Source organism: Panthera pardus, unplaced genomic scaffold (genome assembly GCF_024362965.1).
Source record: "Panthera pardus isolate Hobbes unplaced genomic scaffold, ASM2436296v1 HiC_scaffold_8, whole genome shotgun sequence".
NCBI lineage: Eukaryota > Metazoa > Chordata > Mammalia > Carnivora > Felidae > Panthera > Panthera pardus.
Genome location: NW_026527013.1, coordinates 120,917,992 through 120,945,940, shown reverse-complemented (window position 1 = coordinate 120,945,940; position 27,949 = coordinate 120,917,992). Strand labels below are relative to the sequence as shown.

Genomic DNA, 27,949 nt, shown 5'->3' with positions numbered 1-27,949 from the left:
AATTTTTTAGAGCAGTTTTAGGTTTAAAACAAAACTGAGAGGAAGATACAGGGATTACCTATATGCCCCTCACTCATACTTGCATAACCTTTCCCCTTATCAACATCACTTACCAGAATAGCTCATTTTTTTAATCATTTATATTGACACATTATAATCATCCAAAGTCCAGTTTATCTCAATGTTCACTCTTCCTGCTGTACACTTTATGGATTCAGACAAACGTATGATATGTATCCATCATTATTCATCTCCCACTACAACCCCTGCCCCTGCAGCACCACTCATCTTTTTATTGTCTCCATAGTTTTGTCTTTTCCAGAATGTCACATAATTGTAATCATTCAGTATGTAGCCTTTTCAAATTGGGTTCTTTCACTTAGTAATATGCATTTAGGATTCTTCCATGTCTTTTCATGGCTTGACAACTCACTTCTTTTAAGCACTGAACAAGATTCCCTTGTCTGGATGTACCAGTTTATCCATTCACCTACTGAAAGGCATCCTGTTGCTTCCAAATTTTGCTATTGCGAATAAAGCTGCTATAAAGATCCTTGTGCAGGTTTTTGTGCGGACATGAGGTTTTGACTGCTTTGGGTAAAATTTAGCGACGGCTGAATCATATGGTAGGAGCAGGTTTAGTTTTGTAAGAAACCATCAAACTGTCTTCTAGAGTCGCTGGCTGTACCATTTTGTATTTTTTTGTTTTTGTTTTTTTTCTTTTTGTACCATTTTGTATTCTAAAGCAATTTATGAGAGCTCCTGCTACTTCACGTCCTTGCTAGCATTTGGTGGTGTCAGTGTTCCAGATTTTGGCCACTCTAATAGATGTGTAGTGGTACCCCATTGGTGCTTTAATTTGCCATTGCCATGATGACATATGACATGAAGCTACTTTTCACAAGCTCGTTTGCCATCCATATCTCTTCTTTGGTAGGGTGTCTGTAAGGTCTTTGGCTCATTTTTATGTTGGTTTTCTTAGTGCTGAGTCTTAAGAGTTTTTGTATATTTTGGATAATAGTCCATTTATCAGATGTCTTTCACAGGTATTTTCTCTCAGTCTGTGATGTTTCTTCTAAATTTTTTTTTCAATGTTTCTTTATTTTTGAGAGGCAGAGAGAGACAGTGTGAGTAGGGAAGGGGCAGAGAGAGAGAGGGAGACACAGAATTCAAAGCAGGCTCCAGGCTCTGAGCTGTCAGCACAGAGCCTGACGCGGGGCTCAAACCCACGAACCGTGAGATCATGACCTGCGCTGAAGTCGGACGCCCAACCGACTGAGCCACCCAGGCGCCCCGTGTGATGTTTCTTCTAGTTTTCTTGATACTGTCTTTCACAGAGCAAAAGTTTTTAATTTTATGAAGTCTTATTAAATTATTTTTTATTAATTACTTTTTATTATTTCTTTCATGGATTGTATTTTGGGGATTATATCTAAAAAGGCATAAAAATGCCAAGGTCATCGAGGTTTTCTCCTATGTTATCTTCCAGGAGTTTCACAGTTTTGTGTTCTACATTTAGGTCTATGATCCATTTTGAGTTAATTTTGGTGAAGGCTGTAAGGTCTGTATCTAGATTAACTTTTTCTGCACGTGGATGTCCAGTTGGTCCAGCACAATTTGTTGAAGAGATTATCTCTGCTTCATTATATTGTCTCTCTTTCTTGGTCAAAAATCAGCTGATTGTATTTATGTGGGTCTGCTTCTGGGCCTTTTCCCCCCAATGATCTGTCTTTTCTTTCACCAATACCACACATTGTTGATTATAGCTTTACAGTAAGTCTTGAAGTCAGGTAGCATCAGTCCTTCAACTTTGTTCTTCTGCTTCAAGATAGTGTTGGCTATTCTGGGTCTTTTGCTTCTCCAAATGACTTTTGGAATCAATTTGCTGACATCCATAAAATAACTTCTTGGGATTTTAGACTGGGATTGCATTGAATTTATAGATCAAGTTGGGAAAAACTCACAACTTGACAATATTGAGTTTTCCTACCCATGAACATGGACTATCTCTTCATTTATTTAGTTTTTCTTAGATTTCATTCACCAGTTTTGTAGTTTTCCTTATACAGGTGTTATACATATTTTGTTAGGTTTATACCTAAGTATTTCATTTTGGGGGGGTATAAATGTAAATGGTACTGTGTTTGAAATTTCAAGTTCCACTTGTTTATTGTTGGTATATAGGAAGGCAATGAATATGGGCTTTTGCGCATGAACTTTGTATCCTGCAACCTTGCTAATATTTGTTATTAGCACTTTATAACCACTTTTTTGGTTAGTTGTTTCAGATTGTCTACATAAGTGATGTTACCTGTGAACAAAGACAGTTTTATGTCTTCCTTCCAAATCTGTATTCTTCTAATTTCTTTTTCTTGCCTTACAGGATAAGCAAGGGCTTCCAGTATGATGTTAAAAAGGAGTGGTAAGAGGAGACATCCTTGCTTTATACCTGATTCTAGTGGGAAAGTTTCTAGCTTCTCACAATAAAGTATGATGTTAGCTGTTGGTTTTTGTTTTTGTTTTAATATTTATTTATTTTGGGGACAGCTCAAGAAGGGGAGGGCTAGAGAGAGAGGGAGACAGAAGATCAATCAGAAGCAGACTCTGCACTGGCAGGCTGACAGCAGTGAGACTGTTGTGGGGTTCGAACTCACGAACCGCAAGATCATGACTTGAGCCAAGTCGGACACTCAACTGAGTCACCCAGGTGCCCCTTAGCTGTGGATTTTTTAAAAATACTCTTTAAAACTTCTCTTCCATTCCTAGTTTACTGAGTTTTTATCGTGAATGGTGATTTGCTTAATGGCTTTTCTGTCTACTGATATGACCATGCGATTTTTCTTTTTTAGTCCGTTGATAGAATGGATTACATTGATGAATTTTCAAATGTTGAACCAGCCTTGCACATTTGGGATAAATTCTAATTGGTCATGGTATACAATTCTTTTTATACACTTTAGGATTCAATTTGCTGATATTTTTTTGAGGATTTTTTGCATCTATGTTTGTATATCCTTTCATTTTTAATCTGTATCTTTATATTTAAAGATCTCAAAGGCAGCATATAGTTGGGTCTTGTTTTTCATTCTATCTGACAATCTGTGTCTTTTATCTGTTTAGATCACTTACAGTTAATAGATTATCAATATAGTTGGAACTAGGGACACTGCTTTATTAATTTTCTGTTTCCTGTTTTGTTTTTGGTTACTTTGTTCCTCCCTTTCCTGACCTTTGGATTATACGACTCCGTTTTATCCACATCTTCTGCTGTATCTCTTAGTATTTGTTCATTAGTTGCTCTAGGGCTTAACAAATAGACATCTAACTTTTCAGCCTACTTAGAAATAATATTTTGCTATTTCAAGTAAAATATGCAAACCTAAACCCAAAGAAGTCCTTTTAGCCCTTCTCCTTTTCTATTATAGTTACCATATGTATTACATCTACATATAACAACCATCCCCCCATGAGGTTATAATTTTTGCTTCCAACAGTCATACACATATTAAAGAACTTAAAGACAAGAAAGAGTCTATTATGTTTATCTGGATATTTACCATTTTTGTTGCTTTTTTTTAATCCTGATGCTCTAAGTTTCCTGTGGTATCATTTCCCTTCAGCTTCAAGAACCGTTTTTGACATTTTAATTTTCCTTCATCTAAGGGTGTTTTTATTTTGCCTTAACTCTTAAACTCTGCCTTCTAGCCTCCACATTTGCTGGTAAGAAACCCCAGATACTGAAACTGTTTCCCTATCGTACTGTGTCTTTCTATTCTTGCTGCTTTTGAGGTTTTTTTGTTTTGTTTTGTTTTTTTGTCTGTTTTAGTTTTCAGCAGTTTCATCATATGTATGGTATATCTTTGAGCTGACACGGCTTGGAGTTTGGTGAGTATCTTGAATTTGTAAATTAGTAGCTTTTGCCCAATTTGAGAAGTTTTCAGTTATTATTTTTTCAAGACTGTTTTCTTCACCAATGTCTTACTCCTTACCCTTCTCCTTTCTCCAAAGTCTAAATGTTAGACCTTTTGTTCTTGTCTCCGAGGTCCCTGACTCTATGTGCTTTTTTTTTTTTTTGAGGTACAATTGACATTTAACATCAACAACAGGATTTATGTATATATCACAAAATGATCACCACAATAAGTTAACATCTATTGCCACGTTGAGTTACAAATTTTTTCTCTTCTAATGAGAACTCTTAAGATTTACTCTCTTAGCAACTTTCAAATATACAACATAGTATTATTAACCATAGTCACTGTGCTGTATGTTATATCCCCAGGACTTATTTGTAAGTAGAAGTTTGTATCCCTAAGGTTTTATTCATTCATTTCCCTTCATTTTTTTCCTTTGTTCTTTAGACTGGATAATTTCTATTGACTGATGTTCAAGTTCACTGATTCTTTCCTGTGTCATCTATATTTTACTGAGCCCATCTACTGAGTGATTTTTTTTTAAATATTGATATCATACTTTTTTAGTTCTAAAATCTCCATTTAGTCCTTTTTAGTAGTTTCTATTTCTCTGCTAAGAATCTATATCTTTCCATTTGTTTCAAGAGTGTTCATCTTTACCATGGTGGTTGTTAACGTTTTGTCTTCTCTCCCCAGTCGGCTTGCTGTAATTTACTTTTCAGAGTTCTCAGGCACTTGAGTAGTTTGTTCAGGTTTTAGTCTCAGTGGGAGAGAGACTACAGTGAACTTACTCCATCTTGGCCCAATAACAATACTCTTAAATAGAACTAGTAAGACACCCACTAAGTGAAATGTTAACCTCATGCTAGGGTACATCACTCTGCCTATAAACCCATCGTAGTTTCTTCAGAACTTTTGCCAATTAAATATTATGGGAAACCAGAAGTTTACAATCTTATTGTTTAACAGAAAATAAAAACAAGATTAAAAAAAACCCACATTAACACACTGTAAATTTTTAAAAATCCATAATGAAATACTGCTGTTTAGAAATGCAGAAAAACACAAGAAGGGGCTATTTAAATCTCTTATAGAAAATTAAGCCAAAAGTAAAGAAAAAAATGAAGAAAAGGTGCTTCTTCATCAAACATAAGAGGAAAAACTAGTGACCATAATCAAGTGGGAACAGAGAGAAGAAGCAAAAGGGCTGAATTCGTCTCTAACTTCTTTTGACTTTCATTTCCTTTTCTACAGAATTATAGCATGAGTTTAATAGTCTCTTCCAGTTTTCAAAACCTGTAAACCTCTATCTTGATTCAAAGTAACAGGAAACTTAATTCTTTTGCAGCATCTATTTCAAGAGAAATTAACTAGTGTCAAGAAAGATTAAATTTCTTCACAGAATTAACAACCTTTCTGAAGTGGTGAGTCAAGACTTAATTTGTTCACCATAAATTAATGGTTGCTGTGTTCATAACTCATATATATTACATGATGGTCATAATATATCATGTTATAGATATTTTACAGATACATTAATGGTGTGAAAATCTACCATTTCTAAATTGAAGCAAAGCAGTTACTCAGTCCTGACCGCCACAGTCTTGGTGTTTTCCATGTCCAGCTATGGGTGCTCAGCCATATTCTACCTCACCAAAACCCTTGCCCATAGCTCAGCCTCCCCAGAGGAACTCCAGACAGGACAGTGGATAACAAGGCTGTGGTTCTTCTGCCAGGTCAGTCATAAGACTTTTGCTGCAGCTGGGAAGGAGGAAGGAGGAGACATCCCTAATAGTAACAGATAATAACCAAGCACTAGCTAAATTACAGGCTTCTTAATTTACCATTAATTAATTCACAAAGCATTTTTTGAGCAGTTATAATTTGCCAGGCTTGGAGATTAAGAGAAAAGATGATCCCAGGCTTCAAAGAGTGACAGCCTACTGGGGAGTAAGGCATGCAGATGGTGAGGAGACTATAATTACAATATATTAAATCAAATTCTCTTTAGAACCTTCTGTTGGAGCCTGCTGTAAGTTACCTCTGTCTGTGCTTTGGGCTATCAAACTGGACATTTGTTATATTTATTTGTTCTGGGCAATGCTTCTCATATGTTCCACCATCACCTTCCTCAAGAAAATAGGAAATGTTGGTTGTTCAAGTTCAGACTCATAACATCTAGATGTGTCATCCTGAGCATGTCACTTAATTCCTCTGGGCATTACTTTCCAATTTACAAACAGACAGACGGATGAAACTGAGTATCTAAGGTTTAACACATCCTCTTCCTTCTGATTATAATGTCACTCTTAACAAACCCAGCAACCTCTCACTACCCCAGCTCCAAACCTGAGGGTCACTTTCTGCCCCATCCCTCCAGGTCAGTCACTAAGTCTTGCCCAATCACACTCTTCTCCACTCTTGCCTTCAGTGTTACACCATGCCCATGTTGAGGCGTATGGTGTAAAATCATGGGAAGCACAAAAGCCAGGCAGACCTGGCTCAAGGTTTATTTGTTGTGTGATTCGAAGTCAATTATTTATCTTACGAGCCTTGGTTTATTCATCTGTGAAATGGAGGATACTGCCTCCCTCCTCCCCTTCCATCATCATTGTGTTCCAGTTATTTCAGTGTTTTCTCCTCCCTTATCATGTTTTAGCCAGCTGAATCTTCCTTATGTACTGTTTTTACCTGTTCTTTCTTCCTATTCAGAAATCCCAAGTGACTCCTCACCAATTCAAAACTCTCAGGCTTGGCTTGGTAATCTAATCCTATCCCATGGGGCGTCTGGGTGGCTCACTCAGTTAAGCATCCGACTTTGGCTCAGGTCATGATCTCACAGTTTGTGAGTTTGAGCCCCACATCAGGCTTGGTGCTGACGGCTCAGAGCCTGGAGCCTGCTTCATATTCTGTGTCTCCCTCTCTCTGCCCCTCCCCTGCTCACACTGTGTTTCTCGCTCTCTCTCTCAAAAAAACAAATAAACATTAAAAAAAGCAAAAAGATATTTGTGATGTCAACCTGGATGACCAAAGACTTTAACATTCCAGCCTGTCAGGGATGCCCCAAATTTGCCTTTAAAATTCCAAGACTCCAGAGGATGATAGGTAAGAGCTAACCCCCTACACCTAGGGACCAGCTACATGCAGTGTAGCTCTTCTGAGCTTTGTCAAGCCATAGCCTTGAAGCAACCATGTAAAGGCTTAAGGGACAAAATCATGAATTTAGCCGAATTTAGCAAGGCACTTTTCATAGTTAAGAAGGACAGCCACAAGCCTATTATCTCCTTGAGAACAGGGATCATGTCTTACTCAAAACAGTATCCCTAATATCCACACAGGGTATAGTAAGAGTTGATGCTAGTGTTCCATCCATTCTCAGTGAATGAATGACTGACGGGGAGCTATTAGACTGTGTTAAAAGTAGAATGTTGAAACCTTTCCTCTGGTATTTAAAAATCAAGACAGAGCCATCCTTGTCTTGGACTATACAGGAACAATTCTACCTAAAGGAGTAGATTCTCAAGCAAATGATATTTTGCTTCCTTTGATGTAACACAAATACTGAGAAAGGTCAGCCCTCTCTCTGGCTAACTCTAAGTTACTCACTTTTCCATCTCTTCTGCTACTGTCACACCCTCCACCAGCCAACTTGAAAATGGATCCAGGGAGAGAAATGCCCAAGCATCACAGTATTTTTTGGACCTCCCTGTTGTCTATTCATTTGTTTTCTGTCCAGCAAAGCTCCGTTGCCTACTTTCTTACCTGTTCCAAATCTATTCCTAATGGAGTTTAATTGGGCTTTTGCTCAATTCTAAACAATATGAAAGTAATAGTAACAGGAAATGGTAAAGATTGAACACTGAGAGCACAGTCTGAGAACAATGGTCCTCAGGCCTCCTGTCCACAGACCACATCAATGACCTGAGACCATGGTCACTCCTAACATCTCCAACCACATCACACATCAGAATTAATGGAAAGACTGGTGCTGCTTTTGAGGGAGTGCCAATAAGGCAATGGTCTAATATCTCTCATGTTCCTTAACAAATTATTAATTTTTGCTAGAGGCAACATTACAGTGGTACACAGAATTATGTGATCTGTAATCAGCATTCATTCAAAACAATGACTGTCATAGGACTACAGAGTCAATTCCAAGATTCTGATGGCTCATTGGAGTATTTTCCTTTATAGATTATATCACTCCAACTTCCAAAAGGAGGATTTAAAAAATTCAGGTTAGGGGCACCTAGGTGGCTCAGTTGGTTAAGCGTCTGACTCTTGATAGCCACTCAGGTCATGATCTCACTCACGGTTTGTGGGTTCGAGCACAGGCCTATCAGCACAGAGCCTGCTTGGGATTCTCTCTCCCCTTCTCTCTCTGCTCCTCCCCCGCTCATGCTTATTCTCACTCTCAAAATAAATAAACAAAAAAAAAAAAAAAAGAATTCAGGATACATACACTTTCAGAACCAATGAGGAGACTCAATTTGCATACAGACAAAACCAACAACTGAATTTTTCTGGCATCATTAATCAAAACAGTTGTCCAATTAATCTAACAGTAAGTGAACTATGTACTAGACAGGTTCATATATGTTATCCATTTCATCTTTGTAAAAAACCTAGTATGGCTATTATTCTTGCTGTCATCTTAAAACTGAGGCTCAGGGAGATTAAGTAACTTGCTCAAGGTGTCAGCATTAGTAAGTAGCAGAGCAGAACTTTCAACTCAGGGCTTACAGACTTCAACCATTTTCATTTACAGCATTTGAATATACTGGCCCATGGCCCTGTCACTGAAATCATGAATAAAGAGTTGAACATTGGATATGGCAAAGAATGTAAACAATGAAGGTGACCCTTAACTCACATCATACACAAAAATTAGTTTATTTATTATTATGTTTTATTTTATATTTGAGAGACAGAGAGAGAGAGAGAGAGAGAGAGAAAGAAAGAGCACGAGCAGGGGAAGGGCACAGAGAGGGAGACACAGAATCTGAAGCAGGCTCCAGGCTCCGAGCTGTCAGCACAGAGCCCGATGCAGGGATCGAACTCACGAGCAGTGAGATCATGACCTGAGCTGAAGTCAGACGTTTAACTGACTGAGCCACCCAGGCGCCCCACAAAAATTAGTTTAAAATGGACCACAGACCTAAATGTAGGAGCTCAAACTAAAAACTCAGGAAAAAAACAGGAGTAAATCTTTATGACCTTGTGTTAAGTTAGACAATAGTTTCCTAAGAATGAAACTAAAAGCACAAGCGATAAAAGAAAAAAAAAAATCAATAAACTGGACACCAAAATTAAAAACTTCTGTGCTACAAATGAGACCATCAAAAAAGTAAAAGGTAATCTACAGAACAGGAACAATATCTGCAAATCATGTATTAGATAAGGAACCTGTATGCAGAATAAAGAATTATAATTCCATAATGAAAAAAGAGCTCAAACAACAAGTGGGCAAAGGCTGTAAATGGACATTTCTCCTAAGATACACGAATGGTTCATAAGCACATGAAAAGATGATCAATATCATTAGTCATTAGAGAAATATAAATCAAAACCACAAGGAGATAACACTTCACACTCACTGGAATGGATATAAGAAAAAAGACAGATAATAATGAGTGTTGGTGAGAATGTGAAGAAATTCTTTCATTACTGATAAGATTGTAACATGGTGCAGCCAGTTTGGAAAAGTTTGGTTGTGTGGTGTTTTTGTTGTTGTTGTCGTTGTTTAAGTTTATTTAAGTAATCTCTACACCCAACATGGGGCTTGAACTCACAACCCCGAGGTCAAGATCTGAGCTGAGATCAAGAGCCGGATACTTAACTGACCAAGCCACCCAGGTGCCCCAATTCCCCCCAAACTGTTAAACAAAAAGAGTTACCATACAACCCAATAATTCCCCTCCTAGGTTTATATTCAAGAGAAATGAAAACATGTCCACACAAAAAGCCAACACAAATATTCACAGCACCATTACTCATAATAACCAAAAAAATGGAGCAACTCAAATTTCCAATTGATGAATGGATACACAAAATATGGTATATCCATACAACGGAGTATTATTTGCAATAAAAATAAATGAAGTACTGATAGATGCTATACATTCACGAACCCCCAAAAATATTATGCTAGGTAAAAGAAGCCAGTCACAAAAGAACACATAATGTATGATCCCCTTTATATGAAATGTCTAGAATAGGCAAGTTTACACAGACAGAAGATTAGTGGTTGTCAAGGGTAAGAGTGGGGTGGGGTGGGAGTGAATGCTAACTGGGTTTCGTTTGGGGATAATGCAAATATTTTTAAATTGTGGCGATGACTGCACACTAAAAACTACTAACCAGTATACTTTAAATGGTGAAATTTATGATGGGTGAATTATTATCTCAATAAAGATGTTAAAACAACAACAAAAAATGCTGATCAGTGGTTATGAGACCATGAGAATCTTGCTCTGGATCACTCACATTCCAGATGTCCTTTTTACACAGCACAAACGTATACGGGCAAGAGTCACCTTCCTAAACCTGCGTTGGGGGGCAGTAAGCAAAATTATCGCACCTTCCCAGACAACCATCTGGTCAGCATGATGCAAGCTTTTGTTATTTCTGGAATGCAGTACTGCAATGTGTTGTGCCCTAACCTGCTGGCCAGGCCCACGAAGCCTGCAGCTGGATAGAGCTCAGGGCAGCAGCCCTCCCGCTTGCTGAACGGGCAGGAAAGGGACCTAAAATGGCAAAGTAGAAAGCTCACAGCACAGTTCAGAAAACTTCCTTATGACAAAACATAGGCACAACACTGAGCAAAGTCTTCCTCACTCCTGAACTCCTCCCTTCCTCCTACCCCCAAATGGAGTCTGCTATTCTAGGTCAACATATTTTAAATATAGGTGCATTATGAATCAGCTAGAATTATATAATGATCAAGCAGGAAGGACCTTTCAAGGTATTATGTAATGGAGCAATGACTTCGGAGCCACTTACTAACTGTGTGACCTTGGGCCAGTTCCTTGACCTTTCTGTGTCTCAATATCTTCATCTGGAAAATGGATGTGAAGATTAAATGAGTTAATACTCGTAAAATGTTTAGAATAGTGCCTAGAACGTCGCAAAATCTTTTACTATTTTTATAATTATTGACTGGTAAATCTCATCATTTTTATGGAGGAAGACGTTAAGCTCAGAATGGTAAAGTGAGTCTGAAGCTTGCAGCGGCAGAGCTGGTATCAGATTTTAGGTCTCTTTAATGCCTCAACTATGGTTCTACTATTAATTTACAACCGAGCAGGTATAATATTCCTTGGCCAACATTTAGGGCTTGAAAGATATGAATAACAAACATACAATGCCTAGCTCTACATTTCACACAATATAGGGATTTGTGAAATGTTTGATCCATATTTCCTTTTCATTCCAGGTTTAATCCTCTAATGTCTAAAGAGAAGGTGTGACGCTAAATTCCAGAATGTCTAGTGTTCTGATGTTTAAAAAGTGGGATGGCTCAGGGCTGTTAAAGAAAATACACGTAAGTTTTCTCTCTCTCTTTTTTCATTTTCCTTTTAAGGAGCACAGGGTACCTGCATATGCCTAGTGTGTCAGGAAAAGAGACTGTTTCTATTTCTCTATTTTAGTACTATACTCATGCAAGCAATTTAAATGCTATTCTCTGGGTTTGATGATGTTTCCAACTTTCAGTAAATGATACCTACCGGTTGATTAAAGAGGCAAGAGAAACTCACAAAATAACTACAGTATTTGGCAAAGTACAATAAATGCCAACAAAGTAAGTGTTTAAACACTCTCATCATTTCTCTCTCTTTCGTATACTCCTACCACCCCATGGTGTTTACACCAGCATAAGAGATAGGCAGGGGCCTTTCAAGCTTCTTATCCACCCCTGCAGCCTTGTTGGAGCCTCACACTAAGCTCTGCAGCCTTTCAGGTCTTCTTTCCTTTCCTCACTCACTCACCTCTGTCCTGCTTTACGGCCTTCATACCTCATACCGACATTCCCCGTAGCTAAAAAGTTCTTCCTCACAGGCTCCAAATGCACCTCTGCCTTGGCCTCGCCAACTAGCTAGCTTCTATTTATCCTTCAGGTTCTGCTTAAATCTTTTCTTCAGAGAAGCCTCCCCCAGTGACCCAAACTAGCTTCTCTTCTTCCCTTCTCCCCAACTCACACACACTTGGAACACGCTTCTAAGTACTTCCAATAAACGTCTTTCTCCCCCATCAGACTGTAAGCTCAAGAAAGGCAGGGACTGTGTCTGTCTTGTTCAGTGTTGCTTGCCCTGTGCCTAACATAATAGTGCCCAGCACACAGTAGATGGCAAATGAAATTAACAATATCCTCCAAGCATTAAAAGGATCAGCTAACAAACTGATCTCCTAACTTCTCTACTCAGATTTGACAAAAGACTTCCCATATCAAGCTGTGGGCATGACAAAATTACACAAACAGATACGACCATTTAGAGAAAAATTCACAACGAAGAAAAACTGTGGCTGGGATATCTATTTTAATGTTTATCTATTTTTGAGAGAGAGAGAGAGAGAGACAGCGTGAGAGCGAGGGAGGGGCAAAGAGAGAGGGGGACACAGAATCTGAAGCAGGCTCCAGGCTCTGGGCTGTCAGCACAGAGCCTGACGGGGGCTCGAACTCATGACCGTGAGATCATGACCTGAGCCAAAGTCGGAGGCTCAACCGACTGACCATCCAGGTGCCCCTGGGATATCTATTTTAAAATTACTGTGTGCAATGAAAAGATGTTCAACGTCGCTCCTTATCAGGGAAATACAAATCAAAACCACACTCAGATACCACCTCACGCCAGTCAGAGTGGCCAAAATGAAGAAATCAGGAGACTATAGATGCTGGAGAGGATGTGGAGAAACAGGAACCCTCTTGCACTGTTGGTGGGAATGCAAATTGGTGCAGCCGCTCTGGAAAGCAGTGTGGAGGTTCCTCAGAAAATTAAAAATAGACCTACCCTATGACCCAGCAATAGCACTGCTAGGAATTTATCCAAGGGATACAGGAGTACTGATGCATAGGGGCACTTGTACCCCAATGTTTATAGCAGCACTCTCAACAATAGCCAAATTATGGAAAGAGCCTAAATGTCCATCAACTGATGAATGGATAAAGAAATTGTGGTTTATATACACAATGGAATACTACGTGGCAATGAGAAAAAATGAAATATGGCCTTTTGTAGCAACATGGATGGAACTGGAGAGTGTGATGCTAAGTGAAATAAGCCATACAGAGAAAGACAGATACCATATGGTTTCACTCTTATGTGGATCCTGAGAAACATAACAGAAACCCATGGGGGAGGGGAAGGAAAAAAAAAAAAAAAAAAAAAAAAAAGAGGTTAGAGTGGGAGAGAGCCAAAGCATAGAGACTGTTAAAAACTGAGAACAAACTGAGGGTTGATGGGGGGTGGGAGGGAGGGCGGGGTGGGAGGGAGGGCAGGGTGGGTGATGGGTATTGAGGAGGGCACCTTTTGGGATGAGCACTGGGTGTTGTATGGAAACCAATTTGACAGTAAATTTCATATATTAAAAAATAAAAAAAAATAATAAAAAAAAAAAATAAATAAAATAAAATTACTGTGTGCAAAACCCTAAGGAAAAACATTACTTTTTTTAAAAAGTTTATTTATTTTGAGAGAGAAAGAGAGAAAGAGCATGGGGGAGGGGCAGAGAGGGAGGAGAGAATCCCAAGCAGGCTCCATGTTGTTAGTGAGAGCCTGATGTGGGGCTTGAACCCACAAATGTGAGATCATAACCTGAGGTGAAAGCAAGAGTCGGATGTTGGGGTGCCTGAGTGGCTCAGTTGGTTGAGCATCCAACTTTAGCTCAGGTCATGATCTCAGGTTCGTGGGTTCAAGCCCCATATCGGGCCCTCTGCTGACCGCTTAGAGCCTGGAGCCTGCTTTGGATTCTGTGTCTTCCTCTCTCTCTGCCCCTCTCCTGCCTGTCCTCTGTCTCTCAAAAAACAAAATGTTAAAAAAAATAAATAAAAGAGTTGGACGCTTAACCGACTGAGCCACCCAGGCAACCCGAAAACATGTTACTTTTAGGGGCGCTTGGTGGCTCAGTCGGTTAAGCGTCTGATTTCAGTTCAGGTCACAATCTCACGGTACGTGAGTTCAAGCCCCACGTTGGGCTCTGTGCTGACAGCTCACAGCCTGGAGCCTGCTTCGGATTCTGTATCTCTCTCTCTCTCTGCCCCTCCCTTGCTTATGCTCTGTTTCTGTCTCTCAAAAATAAACATAAAAAAAAATTTTTTTTAATGTAACTTTTAAAAACAAGCATCAGAAGAAGAAAAAGTAGTAATGTCTTCATCAAAGCTTGTCATTAACAGTCACACTATGTTCTTTTGGGAGACTATCTCACATAGGAGGGTGGAAGAAATGAGAATGCATTTGTTCCTCCTAGGCTATACCATTTCGTTCCAAAGTAAATTTATCTCCTGATGAAAGACAGTGTGCTAAAAAATAATTCTAAGTATATCCAGTAAAAGTACCCGGTGGTGTGATGGGCTTCTATGAACACTATGCCCACAATGAGGTGGCATGTGGGTCAAGGGAACAAGCAGCATGATATGAGGACAGCTGCCTCTGGCAATGGCTCCAGGCTCCCGTTTTTAGGGCTTCCACCCTGGCACCAATCGCAGAATTAACTTCTCTTACTTGGGGCAGAAAAAAGGAGACTCTTTTCCAACTAGACAGATGGTACAGGCATCACATGATAAAGATTCCAAAAGATCCTTCTAGAGAAATTTTGCTGTATTGAAGAATACATAACAACAGTCAGGGGGAAAAAAACCAACCAGGAAGCAGGTACTATACACACAGACTAAACTTTCTATATAAAGGAGGATGAGAGTAAGAAAAGTGAGGAGGAAAAAAAAAAAAAGGCAGGGGAGGGGGATGGAAAAAAAGAAGGAAGAGTGTTCAGGATGAAAGAAAAAAGTTAAAAAGCATGTGTAATGGAAAGGGGTGAAAGACCAGGCACTAAATTTTACTCAAGGGGTTAGGATCCATATATCTCAGAACTTGGAGATACCTGAAAGACAAATTACCTGATCAAGCATGCTCCCTTTAGATTAGTAGAGTGTTAATGAGCCTTGGACATTCACCAAAGCCCAGCCACGAGTTACCCACATCTAATTGAACCATTTGACATCAAAGAAAGTCCTCAAAAGCCAAGGCCAGGTCTTCTAGTATATGTGTTGCCGAAGCGAGCACTAGGCCAGGTCTTCTAAAACACCTTTCTTCACTCAGTCTTTACTAATGAATATCAGAAAAATAAACAACTCACCTCTAACCACAGTCTGCAAAAGGAAGAGATTCTGGGTACAGCCAACAGGTGCACTTTTGGCTGTGCTGTGTAACCTCATCAAAGTCAATATGCCAACTGATCCTCACAGACACATGAGTCCTTAAACTACCCTAGAGCATCACCACACTAAAACATTTAAAAAACTGTCCAGTCCTGGGGCGCCTGGGTGGCTCAGTCGGTTGAGCGGCCAACTTCGGTTCAGGTCATGATCTCACAGTTCATTAGCTGGAGACTGCATCCGGCTCTGTGCTGACAGCTCTTAGCCTAGAGCCTGTTTCGGATTCTGTGTCTCCCTCTCTCTCTCTGCCCCTCCCCTGCTTGAGCTCTCTCTCTCTCTCTCAAAAATAAATAAACATTAATGAAATTTTTTTTAACTGTCCTGTTCTATCAAAGGATGGGAAAATATATCTCTCCCACTATAAGAGATACTGGGAATACCTCTGGTTTCAAATACACTGCTATTAAAAGTGCCCAGCTCTTTTTCCATAATAAAGTTTAATTCCAAAATGGTGCCTAACACAGTTGCTAGCATGCAGAAGGCTTTTACTAAATACTGGTTGCAAAAACGAAAATATGCTTGTTCTGAATCATATTCACGGTTGGAGAATAGTTACGACCTTACAAGATATGAAGGAAGGTACTTCCACACATTGGAAAGGGGGCAGAGTATATTTTTAAGCCATTCTGCTCAGCAGGGCAACAAAACAGTTGCTACCGTTTCATTTTGTGGGAATTTCTGGGTCTGTAAAACAAAAAGAACGCTCAAGTGAGAAAAGCAAAAACCGTGTACATACTTTGGAGCTTTGAACTATTGAGATGGAATTCTGATATCTTGGTCCGCACGCAGATGACTCCGAAAGTGACAAAGAGAAAGTGTTTGCACTGGGGACTTTGTTTGAAAAAGGACCTTTCACCTCTGGAATTCCAAGTCACCTCTAGCATTCATAGGAAACCTTCCAACCTCTCTGCTGGGCGGGCGAGACCAGCTCCTTCGCCAGAATTCGATAGGCTCCTAGAAGACCCCCACTGCGGGAGTCAGCGCCTCCTTCCCGCTGACGCCGAGGGCATCGAGCCTTTCCAGTCACCCCAAACCTCTGTATTTTGTAGCTTTCCTTGAAGCGAAAGGGCAGTTATGGGCCTCACCCAGCCCCAGCAGAGGACTGTGTCCTTACAACATGGGTGACACGGCCCCGTGAGAACGGCTTTGGGCAAGTATCCCCGACCCGTTCAGGCCTCTCCGGTTTCACTAGGGGCTGTGACCCCGACCCCCGGGGACGCGCGTCCGACGCCGCCCTCCCGCCGCTCAAACAAAGGACCCGGCGCCTGGCGCGCCCCCCACTCACCGCTCAGATAGTTGGTCCACTTGTACAGCACCCCCTCCATGTCGCCCGCGGCCCCTTGGCCCCCGCCGCGCCGGGGCCGTTTCCCTTCACCCGCCGGCCCCCTCACTGCCCCAGGCCCCAGGAGGCGAGGAGCACCGGCAGCAGGGCCATCGCCCAGAGCTGCCGAGCCGCCGACTCCCGGCGCCCGGGCCCGGTGCGGGGACACCCGGCCAGCCTCACATCCTCGGCCCGGGGGCGTGGTCACTGCGGCGGCCTGGGCACGTGAGGACGCGGCCGGCCAGGGCCCCCGTGCGGTGGAGCGGCGCGCTGTTCACAGGGAGGCGAAGGCACTGGGTGGGCCCGAGTGGTGGCTGCAGCCTCCAAGGGGCCACTGTCGCGAGGGAACCGGTGGCTGGCGGTACCACAGCGCGCTACCTGAATCCTCGACGCGCCGGGCCCGGGGCCCGCTCGCGCATGCCTAGTGCGCCGCTCGCGCGCACGTTCCCAAGGTCCACTCCGGGGTTTGGCTGCGACTGCGGCGGCGGCGGGGTGACGTAGCGGCAATTGCAGGCAGGGAAATTGAGTCCTGGGAAGTGGGCTTGAGAGTAGGTGTTGCGTCAGAGTGGAGAAGGGCGACCTATGAGACGATGCGGGACACAGTCCAGACTATTAATGGTACCGTAGGTGGGGCCGGACCCACCTCTGGATGTTTGAGGGTTAGTGTGGCCCCTTAGGGTGCCTCCTGTGTTATAGCCCCCAGGGTCCAAATCTTGTTTCAAGGCTAATTGATGCCAGAAAATCGAGGCAGCTAGCAATAGAGCGTACGGAGTTGACGGGAATTTCACGATAGAATACAGTGTGGCTAGTAAACATGTTTAAACTCTAAGGCCTAGCTATTGGAAGTGCGGTCCACGGACAGCAGAATTAGCATCACCTAGGAGCTAGTCAAAATTGCAGGAACTCACGGCGAGCCCAGGCCTCCTGAGTTGAAATCTGCATTTTAACAGATACTCTAGAGGATTCCTAAGCATATTAAAATGTGAGAAAGTACTGTGCCAAGGATGTTTGACCAGGGAAAATGTTAGCGATAGATTAAGTGGAAAGAGCATGTTATGAAAGAAAGTGTACAATCTGATCTAATTTCTTTTAAGCCTATTTCACCGAAGCATGAACCAAAATGTTAAGATGATTATTTGTAGATGGTGGCGCTATAGGCGATCTCTTTTTCTCTTTTTCTTTGGCATAAGATTGCCAGATTTAGCAAAAATACAGAACAACGGATTCGTTGTTTATCTGAAATTCATGTTTAATTCGGCTCTTTTATTTTAACTGGAAAACCTACTTTTGTGCTTTCCAGTTTCTTCCAAATCGACTGTAATGAACATGTGTTGCTTTTGAAATTAGGCGAAAAATGTAAAGCTAATAATTTTAAGCTAAGATGAGCCAGTGTAACTCGTAACTGTGATTACTGTTTCTTCTATAAAGTGGAGGTCTGCACGTCCGTCTCCTCGATAGAAGCTATTATTTACCTTCTACATTAAAGTCACTAAGAGATAAACTGTTAGCAGCCATAACATTATGCGGTGTTGTAGAATGAATCAGAAGACCGGGTTTGAAGGCGGAGCTCAAATGCTTTGGGGCTGAACAATTTTAAGCAGGACCCTTAACCTCTCCTTGCCCAGATACATTTATCATTTAAATGGGATTAAAGAACCTGCCTTACTGGCAGTGTAGTGAGGTTTACGCAACGGGAATGCGCTTTGCGAACCCTACAGAAATATTTAAGCCTTTATCGTTTATACTGTAAGTTAAGTAACAATACAGGATTGTGGACTCCTAGGGGCGGGGAGTAACCTCTCAGCGTGCGCAAGAGTAAACAGGACTTGCCGGATACCGCTACCTTTTCACTTAGCCTGGGGGCTCAGCACGCTCAGCGGGGGAACATCACAGCTGTAAATCTGCCGGAGGAGTTTCCGGTTAGCTGCGTTCCCCAGGGATCTCCCAAAGTCCAAGGTTGTGGAATTCTTTAATCCGCCTTTCTCTAGGACCCCTCCCTGTGCTTCGCGGCCTGACCAAGTCCTGGCTCCGCCCAGCTGTAATTATTGCAGCATCATTGGCTTGAGAGGCTCCGGCGGACTGCACTGCTAGCCAATGGGGAGCCATCGTTCCCAAGAGCCAACCTGTGAGAGCCAGTCAGGCCCGGGTTTGGGGTTTAACGCTTTAGAGGTGGGTTCGCATTACGTGGGAAAGTTGTCGTAGTAAGTGTGCCACGTCTGCTGGGAAGCGGTAGTCATGAACTTGCCAAAGGCCGTTGTCTTGAAGCCTTCAAATACTTTCTTAGTTCTATGAGGTCGGGGGCCCTTTCTCTGTTTTTGTAGGAACTTTCCTGCGCCAGCAGCATGAGGCTTTTTTTGTGGAACGCGGTGCTGACGTTGTTGGTCACTTCTTTGAGTGGGGCTCTGATCCCTGAACCAGAAGTGAAGATTGAGGTGCTTCAGAAGCCGTTCATCTGCCATCGCAAGACCAAAGGGGGAGATTTGATGTTGGTCCACTATGAAGGCTACTTAGAAAAGGATGGCTCCTTATTTCACTCCACGTAAGTAATTACACCTCGCAGGTAAAATAGTGAAGAACCCGTCGACCTATGCGAGCTCTCTGGCAGGAAAGGTAGCCTGTATCAGGTTTTACTTCTCTTTTGAAAAATTGAAATCTGTTATTTCCTTCTTTGGGAAAGGAAATTGTTTAAAGACAATCAAGACAAACAATTTGGTTAAAAACAATAAAGACAATAACTGTGCCTTTGAAGTTCCTTGGAACTTGGAAACGTGTGGTAAGGATAAAGGTTAATTTTTACTATAAAAATTAGAACTAGAATCTTTGACATATTGCACAAGTATCTAGGTGTGTAATTAGGCAATAAGTAGAAAAAAACTGTAAAGGAATTTCATTTCTCAAACTCCATTCCCAAGGGAAAATGACTCAATTCCATTTTGAATTTGGTGTAGGTGAAATTTACTTAAAACTTTTCGCAGGGACTTCATGAGCAGAATACACAATCATTTATTTGCTTGTTGTAGGATATGCTAATGCTAGCCTATTGATCTGTTTAATTTTTGTTCGTACAAATGACATTTTGGTCAAGGTATAGTCCCATGATTTGTTTCATTATTTTTTTCTTTCTAGAAAATTCAAAGATTTCATTGATGGGTATGGTTATGGCCATGAAAGATGAATCCAATAACTATAGTGAATGATTTTCAGGTGGTTACACTATCATTATTTCTGTTCTATACGAACAAAGAAATTGCAACATGGATGTTTTACAAGTGTAATGATTTCTAATTAGGCATTGATTCTCTTCATTCCATTCCAAGATTATTTATTGAGCATTTCTTTTATGTTAGGCCCTGTGTTTGAGACTAGGGAGATTAAAACTTTTTGGTTTCTCCATCCTTGTCCATTCATTTATCTGTCCATCTAACAAACCCTTATTGAGTGATCACAAGTCAGGCCTTGAGGATGCAAAGGTGACTTTTAAGAGTGGGCTCCTGTCCTCCAGCAGTACATCATCTACAGGAAGGAGGATGACAAGTAAATAGCTCATGCTATGTAGTACAGAGTGTTCAAAGTGTTTGCAAAGCCTAATGGAGTCTGGCATTAATGATGCTCTGGGGGGGGTGGGGTAAGAGAAAGACTTCCCAGAGATCATAATTGAGTTGGGTCTTGAAAGATGGGTGGAGGGTTCCTTCCAGGTGGAGAATGGGGGCAAGGAGGACATTCCAGGTAGAGAAAATGGCATGAACTAAAGTAGTGAAGCTTTGTGACCCATCCTAGACCTCATTTTCGGATGAACTGCCTTTATTGAGCATTCAGACCTGGTCTGTCGGGTTTTGGAGAAATGAATGGCGTTCTTCTCTGAACTCTGTTAGCCTTTGCAAACATTTCTGAAACAGTGGCTTGCCATAGAATTCTCAACAGCTCCACCTTCTTAGCAACAAGGCCAGTGCCACAGTAGATGTTAAACAAGATTAAGGTTTGCATTTAAAATTTTCAACTGCATCTTTATTTTTAGTCTGATCTCTTTTGGATACAGCCTGCTGTCTTTCAGGTCTCAGAATGAAAAACCTATTGGCCTTTGGTGGTAGCCATACAACATTATTTAGCAGTTTGCTACTAAAGTTCTAGTACCCATTAAAAAAAAGCAGGGGGGCGCCTGGGTGGCTCAGTCGGTTAAACGTCTGACTTCGGCTCAGGTCACGATCTTGCGGGTTTGTGGGTTTTGGCCCCACGTTGGATTCTGTGCGGACAGCTCAAAGCCTGGAGCCTGCTTCGGATTCTGTCTCCCTCTGCTCTCTGCCCCTCCCCCCACTCATACTCTGTCTCTCCCTCTCTCTCTCAAAAGAAATAAACATTAAAAAGATAAATAAATAAAGTCCTGGTAGCTGATGAGGGGACGGTTGTCATGCGGCCTCAGTGTAAATGGTCAGGAACTGCTTACCCTGAGTTTTATGAAGCAGTACCATCAAGTGGTCTGTGGTAAGGCAGGTTTGCCATGTCTAGAGTAACAGCCTGTGTGGTAAATAGCTTAAATCCTTTAGCTGTGACAAGAAATGTACCAAAACTGTAGTCAGCACTGGGTGGCAGATTGTTTTCTTCCTTCTTTATTCTTTTCCAGCCTTCCCAAGTGTTCTACAGTTGGCAATTTGTTTCTTTAGTCATAGGGGGAAATTAAGAAAAGAGGAAGTAATGGCTTTTACCTAGATTTAGTAATTAACCATGGTGTCCATGAAACCTAGTAGAGTGATTTCTCATTCTCACCTATACGATATCCTTGAGAATACTTTCCGTATGTACCAAAAAGGAGCGAACTGGGGCTCAGGTGCTATTCAGCCCTCAGGCCCCCCAGTAGCTTGGCAGGCTGGGTTTCTTAGGCTGGCCTCTCTCCAGGTCCTAAGCCAGGATATTTTGATCATTTCCTTCTTCCTCAGTCCTTGAGGGACAACTCCCCCAGGTTTCCCTGCACAGCCCCACAGAAAATGCCTGCAGGCAGCATCTAGCTGGGGTTCGGGTTGAAGAGCAGCCGTTTCCACCTGTCAGAGCCATCACGAGACTGTACATCAGCAGGGTTTATAGGCAGACTAGAAGATTCTGTGCTCCTGACTCTCCAGTGTCCATGTGGGTGTGGACCCACTTGTCTTGGCAGTAACTTCTCCTTAACTTCTCTTTCTTCCCAAATTCACCCATTTTCCATGATTTTCTCCCTCTTCTGCCCGGGATGACATTCCTGGGACAGCATCGCTGTGGTTAAGACCTTGAAGTTTGGAGTTAGATCAAATACCAGCACATTTAACCTCAGTTTCCTCCTCTGTACAATGGGGAAATGATGGTACTTACCTCATATGATCATTCTCACAGAGTTAAAAGAGGCAAAGAATTTGGGGTAATACCTGGTACACAGTAAAATCTCAAATAATTATTAACTGTTTTTATTATTATTCCCTCTGCCCTTCTCTACTTGATTCAATTGTATGAAATTTGCATCAAGAAATAGGGGCAGTGGATTAAATTATTACAAAATTAACCTGGTTTTGTGTGTATGTGTATAGCTGTTTTTGTTAATTCCCAAACTGAATCACTTATTGGTAGAATAAAATGCTCCCACATCAATAAAAAAATAAAGTTACTAAAGAGTTCTAATATGTTTTCTTTCTATTGTAGTCACAAACATAACAATGGTCAGCCCATTTGGTTTACCTTGGGCATCCTGGAGGCTCTCAAAGGTTGGGACCAGGGCCTGAAGGGAATGTGTGTAGGAGAGAAGAGAAAGCTCACCATTCCTCCTGCCCTGGGCTATGGAAAAGAAGGAAAAGGTAATAACAATTTCACATTTTTACTACAGCATTGGGGTTCTTCTCTGGATTAGGAGACAGAAGTCAGCGTAACTAGTATGTATTTTTCCCCCAGAAGTAGAAGATGTGTATTTTTTTTTTTTTAAGTATGATTGCATCTTGATTATCATTTGAGATGGCCAAATTAAAGCCATTCTGTCTTAATGGTCAACTGAACTACTGATACAAAGTTCTGGAACCTTTAACTCTATCATTACCAATTTACCACCATATTAACCAAAAGAATGGTTTTTAAATTTTTTTTTTTAACGTTTATTTATTTTTGAGACAGAGAGAGACAGAGCATGAACGGGGGAGGGTCAGAGAGAGAGGGAGACACAGAATCTGAAACAGGCTCCAGGCTCTGAGCAGTCAGCACAGAGCCCAACGTGGGGCTCGAACTCACATACCGTGAGATCATGACCTGAGCCGAAGTCGGACGCTTAACCGACTGAGCCACCCAGGCGCCCCAAGAATGGTTTTTAAAAAATTATGGCACAATACTTACAAAATAATGGTTCCTATTTTAACCACTTTTAACTGTACGATTCAATGGCATTATGAACATTCACACTGTTGTACAAGCATCACCACTATCCAGTTTCAGAACGTTTTCATCCTCCCCAGCTGAAACTCATCAATTTATTTTAACACCAAAAAGAAAGATTATTCCACATAAGTGTTTCGATGAGTTGAACATGTGAAATGTAGATTATTCAGGTATTAAATGGGGTTTAGATGTGGGCTGCAGGGGGCTCACAACTGAAGTTTTCTTTAACAAAGCTTTTTTTGGGGGGTTGTTTTCATTCTTGTGTTAAAGTTGTTTTATAACTGTTGTTATAATTCACTTATAAAACCTGATGGAGTGACATGAAATGAGTGTTACAAAATAGAAGCAAATAGGCTAGCTGATTCCGGGAGACTTTGTGCTAGTTTGTTCCAGGATGCACACCTGCTGTGTGAGTGGGGAGCCACGCAGCTTTCCAAAGGGCTATTTACAAGAGGCCAGGTGATGTTTCCTGCACAAGATATATTTCCTTTCTAATTTAACCTAAGGGAATAATCAGGTATCAGGAGAAATATTTGTGGACAGGCATGTCCATTGCTACATTGTTTTAAAATGTTTATTTTTGAGAGAGAGAGAGAGAGAGAGAGAGCGAGAGCGTACAAGCAGGGGAGGGGCAGAGAGAGAGGGACAGAGGATCTGAAGTTGGTGAAGTTGGCTCTGTGCGGACAGCAGCGAGCCCCATGCGGGGTTCAAACTCATGGGGCAAGTTCATGACCTGAGCCAGAGTCTGAAGCTTAACGGACTGAGCTACTCAGGTGCCCCACTACATTGTTTCTAACAGCAAAAATATTGAAATCAACTTCAATGTGTAATGAGAAGGGTTAACTAAAATATGGCCCAGTTATTAAAAAATGGCATTTCAAGGATTAAAAAAATTATATCCAAATGGGTAAGATATAATGTTATATTCAAAAGTGGAAAATAAAGCTATACTATATCCAAGAGTAAGTATTAGAAAAAAGTATATACACACACAGAGTGAATCACAAGGAAATAAGAATGATAACAATGGATGGGTCGGAATTATTTTTATTTCTGGTTCTGTCTCTTCCAAATTCTCTACAATGGGCATGTATTACATAATGAAGAAAAAAATTTATTAAGTAGTCACCAGAACCAGACAGGGAACCACTCTGATACTGTAGCAATAACAGACTTCACAGTATCCTTAGGTCTAAACTTAACCAGTTACAAAGTGAGAATCCTAACCCCAGTTTCCAGAGAAGAAAGTAAATGCCATATGTGTAACATTATATTCTTTTTTTTTTAATGTTTATTTATTTTTGAGAGACAGAGACAGCATGAGCGGGGGAGGGGCAGAGAGAGAGAGGGAGACGTAGAACATGAAGCAGGCTCTAGGCTCTGAGCTGTCAGCACAGAGCCTGAGGAGGGGCTCGAACTCATGAGCCGTGAGATCATGACCTGAGCCGAAGTCAGATGCTTAACCAACTGAGCCACCCAGGTGCCCTTGTAACATTATATTCTAAAATGGAACTTGCTATATAGATCTTATGCATAGAATGGAATTTACTAACCAAATTCAATTATTATGATAATCATCTCTTTAGAGAAGAAAATCAGGTATCTAGAACATGTTTCTCTGATGTTCAAATGTATTCTTTCACCTTTCTGCTGTATCTTTATTGCCTCACCTTTAATGTATATGTAGAGTTAATCCATTACTCTTACTCGTATTTAACTCAATTTTACTGTAGGACAAGCAGAGTTCTAAATTTGAGTCATTTCGTCCAAACTGAGAGTCATGAAACTAATTCTGCTAATGTGTATTTAACACTAATTTTGTAGTCATTTGGTACCACGTTTGCATGTCTCCTTTGGAAAGACACCAGTTTTATCAACGACCTAGTGCATGCCCCTTCTCTGTCTAGATCTGGAATGGTAAGCTTGGGCACAGAGTGTAAGTTTTGTTCTCTTTAATACTTAACAAATGCTCTTTGACAGAAATATGTGGGATTTGGATGGGGGGGGGGGGGGGACTAAGAAATATTTGCAATGTTTACCCAGACCTTTATGTTAAATACAGTTATAAGGAAACAAATTGAAAAAAAAAAAAAATTGTTCATACTGCCCAGAAAGTATTTTTTTGAAAAGGCCCCTGGGACTTTTAATAGAGCTCTTTTCATGTTTTCAAAGATTTTTATCTCCCTTCTCAGAAATTTGTTTTAATTTCTTCTCTCTCATGAAATGTCTTCAGAATATGTATATAATTATATATATGTTCTATATCAGAGGAGGTGTTTCCCAAGTCTGAAATTGTTGAACCTTTCTGTATTGTTTTTAAAGCTTATAAGAGAATTATGTTTTAGTAATACATTGAGAGCTTACTATTTATGAAGCAGAATGCTAAATATTTTGCATAGCTTTATTTTCCTCCATCTTCCCAACAGATTCTGCATTTTATAAATGCATTCTATAAATGAGGAAATAGGCTTAAAGAGGGGCAAGTTTAAGCTTTAATACCGGCTCCTGGGACACCAGATCTCTCTCAGTTAGATACTGCCTCCTAGTGGTAGAAATGCTACTACTCTATGTATATCTAGGTCTGGACTTTTGTGACACCCCCCCCCCCCCCCCCCCCGCCAAAGTTAGTTAAATCACTTGTACTATAATTAACTCTGAATTATCTACAGCCCTTTAAGTCATTCTTGACATGTAATATATAATATCTTAATCATATTTGAAATTTAATACCAGGCCATTAGGCACATCTGTATGTATGTGTGTGTTTGTGTGCATGAAACATTTTGTAATTGCAAAGCCAAACACAGACTGCTTTTGATCTACCAGTTTGGATTATTCCTTTGCTATTCTATTTGTTTGAGTAACATATAGTTACAAGTAATTCACATCATATGTGATAGCCTTAGGAAGACTCTTCATTTAATTCAATCAAAAGAATATTTTGTTCAGTGTCATAAGTTTCCTGTCATCAAAACTTTGGGATTGTTTAAGTAAAAGTTAACCTCCGTCTCTCTTCATGTCAGGTAAAATTCCCCCAGAGAGTACACTGATATTCAACATTGATCTCTTGGAGATTCGAAATGGACCAAGATCCCATGAGTCATTCCAAGAAATGGATCTTAATGATGACTGGAAACTCTCTAAAGATGAGGTGATCTTTCCTTCTTCTTACTCCTTTGTTTGCTTGTTTCTTTTCACTTATTAAAAAATATACTTCTAAAGAAAATTTATCTTTGTTTGGATAAAATATTGTTTATAAGTTTTCTTATAATACTGATGCTTTGAATATTGGCTTTTTTAAAAATAGGAAATCATTGTTTTGGAGAGAAATATATTGAGACTCAACACCATTCATTCTTTTGCTTCCCTCTCCCCCCACCCCTACCCCACCATGTTTAAGGTTTACTGTATCCTTCCCTCTTTCTGAGTTTTTGAAAGGTCCATTTTGCTAAGACAATTCCCATTTTGAAGTTGCTATATAAGAAATGTGGATGTCTGGAGAAATATCTCCTGTTGACAGTTTCTGTTTAAAACTCAACTGGCTGTTAAATGCCCTTTGTTGTAATTTCCTGGCATTTAGCAGCAAACGGCCCACCTGCCGGGTTCTTTTGTTCTGGGTAGCACCTGGAGAAAGGAGACTCTGGTCTGGATTTTCTAGAGCAGAAGACCTTTCCCAGCCCCCTCTTAGTTCTGGTGTTTGCGTAAGGATAAAGGAAGAAGTCTTCTCCCTGTAATTCATTTAGGCTTTCGCAGCCATTTTTACACACACCTGTCTTAGTCTGGCTGTTGTGAGGAAAGGATTGGAGGTAGAGAGCTACTCAGTTTTTTTTGTCTGCCCATATTCTCCATTGTGGCCTGGCTGGTCAGAAATCAAGTCCCTTTTTATGTTTTGATCAATTTCATTCTAATGGCCAGGAAATGATTAAGTCTTAAATAAGCGAAGTTATTATGAACTCATAGGGTCATGATCTACAGCTACTAAATTTATAACACCTTGTACTATTGCCAGTCATAGGACTTTTTTCTATCCAAGGTAAATTTCAGTAACCTTTCATTTAAAAAACCTTAAATATACAGCACATTAAAAAAAAAAAAATCAATCCAGGGACGCCTGGGTGGCTCAGTCGGTTAAGCGTCCGACTTCGGCTCAGGTCACGATCTCACGGTCTGTGAGTTCGAGCCCCGCGTCAGGCTCTGGGCCGATGGCTCAGAGCCTGGAGCCTGCTTCCAATTCTGTGTCTCCCTCTCTCTCTGCCCCTCCCCCACTCATGCTCTGTCTCTCTCTGTCTCAAAAATAAATAAACGTTAAAAAAAAAATCAATCCAATTAAAAAAGGTGTTTATTAAAAAGTTTTTCTCCCACCCACATCCTCTTCTATGTGATCTGTCCCTTTCCGCATCCAGTTTTATTAGTTTCTAATGTATCTTTCCAGTGTTTCTTTATGCAAATACAAGCAAACATGAATACATATTCCTGTTTCCTCTTTTCTTACATAAAAAATAGCATGATATACGTAATATTTGACATCTTGCTTTATTCTCACAGTATATCCTAGGGATATATTCTACATTAATCCATCTGGCCTTATCATCCTTTTTTTTTTTTTTAACAACTTCATTAAATCTCCTTAATCTTAAAAATAAATATGTCATATGTTTGTATATTGGCGATAGGGGCAGGAAGGAGGACTTGAAATTACTGATCTAACAGAAGGAGTAATAGAGCTCTGATTAAAAATGAAAATACAGGTTAAACTGCATTATGGTCAATCTAGTGGGTAATTGGGAACAGGATTTTGTTTATGTCTTTAAATATCTGAATGAGAGTGAAAATTTTTAGTGTAAGCACTCATCAGGCTGGATTTTGCTTTAATTTCTGAGATTGGGAGGTCATGAGGCATGGTCA

The 27,949-nt window shown here is 40.7% G+C and overlaps 2 protein-coding genes across 7 annotated transcripts in view; one reads left to right on the top strand and one right to left on the bottom strand.

The window, feature by feature from the left end:
- Positions 1-17,093, bottom strand: part of PLEKHA8 (pleckstrin homology domain containing A8) — a 93,120-nt gene extending 76,027 nt beyond the window's left edge. For 3 of the 5 annotated variants that reach the window (XR_002078456.2, XM_019443703.2, XM_019443706.2), the window contains exon 1: positions 16,628-17,091. Coding sequence is in view for 3 of the 5 variants with exons in the window: in XM_019443703.2 (XP_019299248.2) it covers positions 16,628-16,667 (40 nt within the window). In the remaining 2 variants the exon portion in view is untranslated. Of the gene's footprint in view, positions 1-16,627 lie in introns of all 5 variants that reach the window. The other 2 variants (XR_002078455.2, XM_019443708.2) reach the window with 1 other exon arrangement.
- A 1,689-nt stretch (positions 17,094-18,782) lies between these two features.
- FKBP14 (FKBP prolyl isomerase 14) overlaps positions 18,783-27,949 on the top strand; it is a 15,235-nt gene continuing 6,068 nt past the window's right edge. The window contains exons 1-3 of one of the 2 annotated variants that reach the window (XM_019443711.2): positions 18,783-19,202; positions 22,325-22,476; positions 26,068-26,195. In XM_019443711.2, the coding sequence (XP_019299256.2) occupies positions 19,006-19,202; positions 22,325-22,476; positions 26,068-26,195 (477 nt within the window). In that variant the 5' untranslated portion in view covers positions 18,783-19,005. The remainder of the gene's footprint in view (positions 19,203-22,324; positions 22,477-26,067; positions 26,196-27,949) is intronic. The other variant, XM_019443710.2, reaches the window with a different exon arrangement.